This window comes from Rattus norvegicus, chromosome X (assembly GCF_021556685.1).
Source record: "Rattus norvegicus strain SHRSP/BbbUtx chromosome X, alternate assembly SHRSP_T2T, whole genome shotgun sequence".
NCBI lineage: Eukaryota > Metazoa > Chordata > Mammalia > Rodentia > Muridae > Rattus > Rattus norvegicus.
In genome coordinates this window covers 111,575,981-111,585,011 of record NC_141554.1, presented here as the reverse complement: position 1 = coordinate 111,585,011, position 9,031 = coordinate 111,575,981, and the positions used below count along the sequence as shown (strand labels likewise).

At 41.4% G+C, this 9,031-nt stretch overlaps 1 protein-coding gene across 3 annotated transcripts in view; it reads left to right on the top strand.

Moving 5' to 3' along the window:
• Positions 1-214: 214 nt before the first annotated feature.
• Positions 215-9,031, top strand: part of LOC103690886 (uncharacterized) — a 109,117-nt gene continuing 100,300 nt past the window's right edge. Inside the window, exons 1-3 of one of the 3 annotated variants that reach the window (XM_087601003.1) lie at positions 215-281; positions 6,473-6,633; positions 8,594-8,686. In XM_087601003.1, the coding sequence (XP_087457129.1) occupies positions 8,650-8,686 (37 nt within the window). In that variant the 5' untranslated portion in view covers positions 215-281; positions 6,473-6,633; positions 8,594-8,649. Of the gene's footprint in view, positions 282-6,472; positions 6,634-8,593; positions 8,687-9,031 lie in introns of those variants that run through there. The other 2 variants (XM_087601004.1, XM_087601005.1) reach the window with 2 other exon arrangements.

The window sequence follows — 9,031 nt, the reverse complement described above, 5'->3', positions numbered from 1 at the left end:
AGCAGAGCCATGCTTAATCCCTAATTGCCAATCGAAATTTTTTCTGGTGGGAAAAGTGCAGGTCCTAATTCTTCCAGACCCACCCCCACTTAAAAATAAGGATATCAGAATAACAGTTGTAGGTTCTCCTCCTGAGGCTTATGACTCGTGTTCTCATAGGTTCTTGAACAAACAATAGTGGAGTTCCGGGGAGCTGAACTGCTACTAAGCACTGAGGAGAAGCTGAGAGGCAGGATGGCGCTGGTGGACCCACCTCGTTTTCTGTCTACAGACAAAGGCTGGTAAGTATTATACACAAGTATACACCACGCGTGATGGGAAAGTATTGTTGACTCTGTTTACATACAAGGTGCTGTCCTGGGCTGGGTTTCCCGTGTATCCCATGAAGAAGGTGGTAGAACCTCCTGTGTGGTAGTTACTTTTCTCAGTGATGTGAGCAAATACTTGACAAACTGAAAGCATCAGCAGCTGAGGTACTCCCCAACAGTTAGTGAAAAGGAGAGGCCATGATTTGAGGAGGATGGGGAGGGGTACGGGGAAGGTTTTGAGGAGGAATGGGCAGGGAGAATTACAGTGATTAAATTATAATCTCAAGAATAAAAGATTACGATAAGAGAGGAAAGAGATTCATCCTCCCTGGGAGTACAGAAGAATTCTATACACTGTGGTAATGAAGTCACAGCAGAAGGAGCAGCAAGGTCTATGCTGCAGCAGGGGAACAAAGAAGTGTGCACAGCTGGCTTTTCCCTACTCCTCCTCCTCTCCCTCCTCCTTCCCCTCCCCTTGCTCCTACTCCTCCTACCCCTTCTCCTCCTACTCCTCTTCCCCCTTCACCTCTTCCTCCTACCCTTTCTCCTACTCCCCCTTCCCCTACTCCTCCTCCTCCTTTTCCACCTTTCTCCTACTCCTACTCCTCCTCTTCCTTCCCCTTCTCCTCCTTCCCCTTCCTCTGCTCCTCCTCCTTCTCCTCCTCCTCTTCCAATTTCTACTCCTCCTCCTCGTCCTTCTTCTCCTTACACTTACATTCTTCTTTTTCTCCCTCTGTATTTTTTGGACACTGTTGTCTTACTAGACAGGGTCTCTTAATCTGTAGCCTTGGCTGGCCTAGAACTCAGTGTGAACCCTGTCTAGTCTTGAACTCATAACAATCTTCCTCTCAACTTCATGGCTGATGGAGTTACAGGTATGAGTCACCAAGTAGTCACACAGGGCCTGTTTGCTCCTTTCTTGTGTTTTTTTTTTTTTTTACTGGAAAGAGGTGATAAAGTACTTCATGTCAGCCTGGTAGGCAACATGGTCACTATGTAGCAAAGGCTGGCCCAGAACTCTCCATCCCTCTGCTTTCTTTTGCCAATCTTTAGAATTACCACGTTTCATGAGGCCAACCTACTCTCTCCCTAATCATTCAGACTTGGACTGCATCCAACAGTAAGTGCCTTTCACACTCAAGAGTTGCTCCCCTGTCCCACCCCCCAGTTAAACATCTCTCAAAACATTCTCCAGACACCCAGTGACTCACTAATGCCAGAGGCAACTTTTAATTCAATCAAACTGACAGAGTTCTCCATCATAGGCAAGAGAGGAATAACTAGGACAATCGTCTCTGCTCTTGAAATCTGGGAGAAGTGGTTCTTAAGTCTACACTGAATATACTCATGAACACAGATGCCTGCCTCCCTGCCTGGTGCTAGTACTGTAAGGATAAAATTAATGCCATGGATAAGAATTTTCCACCTTGTAACTCAGGCTATGACAATTTGTCCATCCACTGCCTCACTGATTTGTGTCAGGATCTGCACAGCCCAGCAGTGAGCAGAGCGAACTGGATCTGCTGTGTTTGATAGGCCATTGCCACGTTTCCCCTGACAAGTTAGTCAGGAGGAGATAGGTTCTGCTTGGCCAGTGGTGACAAACAACAGACGTCCCTTGTCCCAGTAATCACTGAGGCACGGAATAAAGGGAATGTCATACATTACGTTTTGTATTTCTTTGGCATCCTCGGATCTGAGTGTGGGCTATGTCAACCATCAGCACCAAGTCAGAGCTTAGCAATGCTGTTATCATTTTACTCTCAATCAGGGAGAATGTTGGGGGCAAGTCCTTCCCAGGAATGAATTTGAAGGGCTATAGGAGCGTATGGGCAATTCTAAACTGACTTTATATAGTGTCTGAAAAGTCTTGTCTCATAAAAGGCCACAAAATACATATAACTCCTGTATTCCTTTGTGTGGTGCCTCATATCTTGACTCGGTACTGCTCATATCTTGCCTTGGTACTGCTCAAGTCTTGCCTTGGTACTGCTCATGTCTTGACTCCGTACTGCTCATATCTTGCTTTGGTACTGCTCATGTCTTGACTCAATACTGCTCATATTTTGCCTTGGTACTGCTCAAGTCTTGACTCAGTACTGCTCATATCTTGACTTGGTACTGCTCAAGTCTTGACTCAGTACTGCTCCTATCTTGACTCGGTACTTCTCCTATCTTGACTCGGTTCTGCCTTATGTTTGACAGCTGAGTAATGATTCTTTCCCTGAGAAGGAATTGCACAGACCCCTCAACCTGTACTCACAGTGCCCTAATGGAGGAAACACACAGCAGATTGGTGTTTATGCCGGCTCTTTATGAGGCTGTGCTCTGAGAACTGGATCAGATGTGTTTAGAGGAGCAAACTTTTAAACAATGAATCAATTACAGACCTACAGGGAGTCAGTGATGTTATTGTGTCTCTGTGAGTCTCTTTTTGACAATTGGCTTATGAGTTTTCAGATGCAGGAGCTTGCTTCTTCTTGTGTGGGAGAGAGACTCTGGCAGCTCCTGCTGAAAGCAGCCTGAAAAGGCTGAGTCACCATCAGTGTTTTCCCTTGCTTGATTTTCTGAGTCAAGGTGAGAGAACTACAATGTTCAGGAGCCTTTGAGTGTCTGCTTTCATGGATCAGATCTTTCTAAACATCTATATGTTTATCCTTTATCCCCACAAGGGTTTATTTTCTTTTCCTGTAGCATGTATAAAATGTCAGAAGGCTCGGGTGTATCCACTAGCAGAGTGCTTGCCTAGCATGTGTGAGTCCCTAGATTCATTCTTCATTCATGAAGAATACTACCAAATTGCAGCATGTCACTGAAATTACAGTAGGTATAATAATCCTCACGACAGGTTCAGAAACCACTCATTCTTAATGTTCCACTGGAGAATGTGGCACACTTATCAGTGGTACACCAGATAGGATTTATTCCTATCTTCTTAAAATAATAAATTTTAAAACATTACTTTAAAATTACATATTTGTCATTAATACTTTCTTGGAAAGGATAAAATCAGTTTCCCCAATGATGTGTCTCTGCATATATCAAATGCTCTAACCTAAGGCATAGTTAGCTAACACCAAAGGGACTGGATGATTTTTGTGTACTTTTAGATTTGTTTTGATGTTTTTTGTTCTACTAAGATTCTTTTTAAGTGTGCTTGTATTTTTATTTCTTTTTGGACAGCAGAGAGAAAGAACATGAAGTTTGGTAGATACAGATCTAGGCAGTATGGGAAAGAATATGACCAAAATATATTGTATAACAAAATTAATTAAAAAATTACGGTAAGCAGACTCAGTGGGTTTAAGGACAGCACATAGGCGTTCGAGGCAATTGTGGTGCAATGATTGGGGAGGAATTTGGTGAAAGTGAATGGAGTGAAGGTTTGCTAAAACGCACTGTAGTAGGGCATTTTTACAATGTTCTCATGTAATGTATAATGTACCTTGTTCACAAGTCCCCCTTTATACTCTTATTCTCCTTCTACAACCACAAAACCCTTCTTACTGAATCATTCCTCATCTATTTTCATGTCTTTTCTGTGGCCTGCTGCATTTGCTTTCAGTTGCATGAACATAGGTGGATAAACTTAAAGGTGACTGTATCACCAGGAAATATGATTCTCTCCCCACCCCAGTAGCCATTAACTGGCTGTTCTTCAGGGATGCTTAAGGCATGAGCCTCTCCCTTATCTATGATGGAATGATGGTGGCTCCACAGCTAACTACTATGACTGTGTGTTCATGAGCACAATAGTTACATGATATCTTGAATACAATAATTCACAGCACTCCTTCCTGAAATACCTATATGGCCACTTTGCATTGGAATTTGTTTCCTAACAGAGGTTTCTGAGAGCAATATTATCTCTACACAGAGGGTACTTCCCTTCAAATAGAATTATTCAAATTGTGTTCCTAACTTGCCTATTGCTTTTTAAAAAAAGTCGTACATTTCCCCCAATTTTTCAACTCCGCCATAATACTGGCAGTATATAAAAATAGAAATTGAGGATCACTAAGCTCCAATACATTTCTATTAGGGAATAAACCGTGACAATCCAAATAGCACACTCAATTCATTTGTTGACTTACGTTGTAAAAGATTGGATGTTAAAACATTTGTGAATTTTGTTGTTAGCCCTCTTCCTTAGAATATTCCAATCATTGTATTTATTTATTCTGCCATTGTAGTGTATGACTTTGGAAAGTAGAGTTCTGTGTGTTTTCTAGTCACTGAATTAGACCTTTCTATGACATTTCTGTGCTTGTAGCATTATAGGTTTCTTGGGAAAGGATCTTTTGTCTTAGTTTTCATGAATGCCACCAGCTGTTCTTAGTGATAGGATTAAGACTCTCTGTCCCTTGTGGTCTGTACATAAACTATGCTACTGACAATCAGGTATTAGTGAGGACATATTTGAATATATAAATCCACTATTCCTCTCATGTTCTGCTGCCTCATCTTGGCTTCTCATGTCACCATTTTTCCTTTGGCTGCTGCTTCAGTTTGATCGCGAATGTTATAGGGAGAGTGGAGCCGATAACAGGTCCCTTCCTGCATCTTTTTTGCTACTGTTGCCATCTCAACCAAGGTGCTCTCTGCACCAGGCCAGTGCTGTTTAATTGAGAACCTGAAAGAAAGATCAAAAGCATTTCTTCGGACTGTGGTGCTATTTGCTGCATTAAAAAAAAATCTCTATATAAAGAGTGGTACAAAATTTTTAACATGTCTGTATGTTTTATAAGTTTACGCTTAAATTTTATTTTATCTACCATCATAATATTTCTACTTATGTATTTCCTTTCCATTGTGACTCCAAATTTTTGGCCTACCTCCATATGGTTTCTGGAAATTAGGTTCCAAGGCATTGGTAAACAATGCCCAAGTTTACTTTTGTGGTATTATAAAATATTAATCAAAACCAGTTTGTTTGGAGAATGAGTTTATTTGGCTATAAGCCCATCACTGGGGGAAGCCAAGGGAGAAACTCAAGGCATGAACATAAAGCAGAAAGAAACACAGAGAGGCTGCTTATAATGACTTGTTCCCACTTTTTTTTCTTGGATATTTTTTATGTACATTTCAAATGTTATCGCCTTTCCTGGTTTCCCATCCATAAGCCGCCATCCCATACCCCTGCGCCTTAGTCTATGAGGATGTTCCCACACACATCCACCTACCCCTTCCTGCCTCCTCACCCTGATATTCCCCTACACTGGTGGGTCCAGCCTTGGAAGGACCAAGGGCTTATCTTTACAATGGTGCCCAATAAGGCCATCCTCTGTTACATGTGCAGCTTGAGTCATGGGTCAGTCCATGTATAGTCTTTCGATGGTGGTTTAGTCCTTGGGAGCTCTGGTTGGTTGATGTTGTTGTTTTTATGGGGTTGCAAGCCCCTTCAGCTCCTTGAACTCTTTCTCTAAATCCTCCAATGGGGACCCCGTTCTCAGTTCTCTGGCTGGCTGCTAACATTCACTTCTGTATTTGTCAGGCTCTGGCAGAACCTCTCAGGAGACAGCTCATGTCAGCATGCACTTCTTAGCTTCATCAATATTGTCTATGTTTGGTGGCTGTATGCATATGGGCTGGATCCTCAGGTGGGACAGGCTCTGAATGGCCCTACATTCAGTCTCTGTTCCCACTTCTTTCGTACATCTACCCTTCTTATAGAGTCAGGGCCTACCTTGTAGGCTTGGCACTTCCCACAGTGGGCGGGGCCTCCTATACCAATTAGTAATCAAGAAAATCCCCTGTGGACATGCCCGCAGGCCAGTCTCATGGATACCCTTCTTTCATGGAGATTTTCTCTTCCTAGGTGTGTCCAGGTTTTATCAGGTTGACCAAAAAGCCAACTAGCAAAACAAACATTTTGAAATAGGCCAATGTGCTCTGTACTGAAATAGAGAGTTGTTCTTCGTTATTAGGTAAGAGTGGGACACTGAACACAAGAAGTGCATTGTAACTATTTTGGAAGTTAGAGTTGGTATTCTTCCCTGTGGGTCCATATGTTATTTAATTTGGAGAAGACACCATAGAGAATGGTCTTCTAGGTGTACATTTTAACAAAAACTCTGGCTTCCCATTCAAATGCATTGTGATTTAAGACAAAATAAAGTAATATGTGGAAAGAAATTAACTGAATTTGTGCATGACTTTTTTAGGAACAGAGGAGACAGAACCTCTCATTCATCCCTGACTTAATCATGGGGGAGTTAACAGTTTGTTTTTGAATAATGGAACAAAGGCAAGAACTGTGCATATGAAGATTTGATGTCAGTCAGTCTCAAATCACCAAAACCAGGAGAAATTATTTATGTTGCTGGTATGTGCCAGGGGTCTCATGGACTGTCAATCATTATTCCCAAAATTCATTTCCTAATCCCTTAGTCTTTCCAGTCATATACATATGTACATATACATATATATACATACACACTATACACATACACCTACATATACATATATCATGTCCCCTTTGGGGATCACATAGCAGACATCTTGAATATCAGATATTCACATTATGATTCATCACAGTAGCAAAATTACAATTCTGAAGCAGCCATGAAATCACTTTATGGTTGTGGTTCACTGCAACATGAGGAACTATATCATAGGGTCACAGCATTAGGAAGGTTGAGAAATACTGCTTTAATACGATAGCTAGCAGCTTCAGTGAAAGTGGAAAATGTATTTAGTAAACGGAATTTCCAAAAAGAGTTGTCCATTACCCCATTGTAAGTGGTGACAGACTCTAAACTTCCCTCTTAAGATCAAAACAAGATGTCGATATTTGCTACTTCTTTAATAGTTTAAATAGTGTTTACTATGAGTGTGTGTCTTCCAGTACCGTCAGAAGCTCCACTCATAAAATCTCACCAACATAACTGCCCAAATAGAAGGTAGACAAGGATGACACCAATGGACATGCCACAGTAGACTGGGAAAATTCCACAAGGCCTCAGCTCTCCACAGATAACTGCAGGCAACTGAGATAAGCAAGAATCAGGAAGGAGCACACCATTAGTTTGTCCAGTGCTCAGTGGTATGCCCTGTAAACACACATATGAGTAGCATACAGGCAGAATGGGCTATATTTAAGAATATATATGTAAATGCACATATGCATGCAGTATTAATGAAAAAGAAGAGACCATGATTTTGAAAGAGAGCAAGGAGGAGCACATGGGAAGGTTTGGAAGGAAGAAAGAGAAAAGAGAAATGTAATTATACTATAATCTCAAAAATTATTAAAAACCATATATGAACTCAAAGGGAGATTTCTACGGCTTTTGCTAGACAGTTTATGGCATTTAGTTGGAGCACTATTTCTCCAAATAGCATATTTCATTTAAACCATTTATAGACATATATACATGCACTTAAATATATTATCCATATTAAATATATATTTAAGTAAAATGATACGTTTCCTTGGGGCATCTTCAATCATTCTTTGTGCTCTTTCCCTTCTTCTCTCTCTGTACTGCCTTCTTTGCCTCTTCAGTTAGAGTTCCCTGTTGCATGTAGCTTTGCTACCCTGCCTAAGCTCCAGAAAGAGGCTGTGCTACCAGCCCCCACCCAGCTTTCCTTGAATCCATGGAGAACAGATACAGACACCCACAGTTGTTCAATTTCAACTTGCCTTTTGACACAATTGCTGGGTATTACTTATCTCCCACCTGGAAAAGTGTGTCCTTATTAGTGTTCTTATCTCTGCACCTCTCTACCTGCCCTAAACTGTAGTTGCTGAGTTACATGTAGTCCCTGATCACCTGCCTGTGGGAGTGGCCTGTGTGGCCACTCCATTTGAGATCTCACTTGCCTAGTCATCCTTTCTCTATCAGAAGGATCATGAACTCTGCTTTCCTTTCTTTGTGTTTCTCTGCTTGCCTCCAGGGACGTAGAAGTCATCCCATCTATCTCTTCCTCCCAGCAATTGGCTGTGGCTTCTTTAGTGACAGATCAAGAACCAATTGGGGAACAGGACAATAACATCAGAACCACCCCTACAGTTTCCCCCACTTTTCCCATTTCCTTTCCAGTAACATTTGTGTCCTGCTGTCCCATTATCTTAGAGATCTAACCCCATGGTCCCATTTTCACTTTCCTGGTTTCTGTGGTTAGGTTATAAAAATCACATCTAAAGTTTCACAGCTAGAATAGACAAATAGAAACTACTTCCAGGCTTTGTCCTTCTGCGCGTCTGGGTTTCCTTTTGCTGTGTCATTTTCTAGTCCCATCCATTTGTCTGTAAATTTCATCATTTTATTTTTTCTTCATAGCTTTGCAGAATTCAATCATTTTGGAAGTCCAAGAGATGCCCCCCCCCAAATAAACTATGGCCAATGTCCTTGGTTACCTATCAGAACCTGAAGGTAAGACCTATTACTTAATATACCACACACTTCAGGCAAAGGACTCAGAGGAGGCAGAATGAAACTAACCTGGAAGTTTCAACCCTGAAGACAAGTTCTCATAGAATCCAAAGGTGCTTTGTAATGTGCCATGGGAGAATAGTCAAGTTTCACAAAGCTGTATAGCCTAGGACCCATAACAATGAATAGCATGGTAAAAACATGCATAAGTAAATACCACTAAGGGTAACAAACAGCTGTCTAATGTGACTTAAGGAACATTTAATTGCATGTAATTCATGTCTTCTACTGTAAATCTATCCTTGGCTGGTAAGGTCATAGAACCTGCCAGTACCTCTCTTCTAA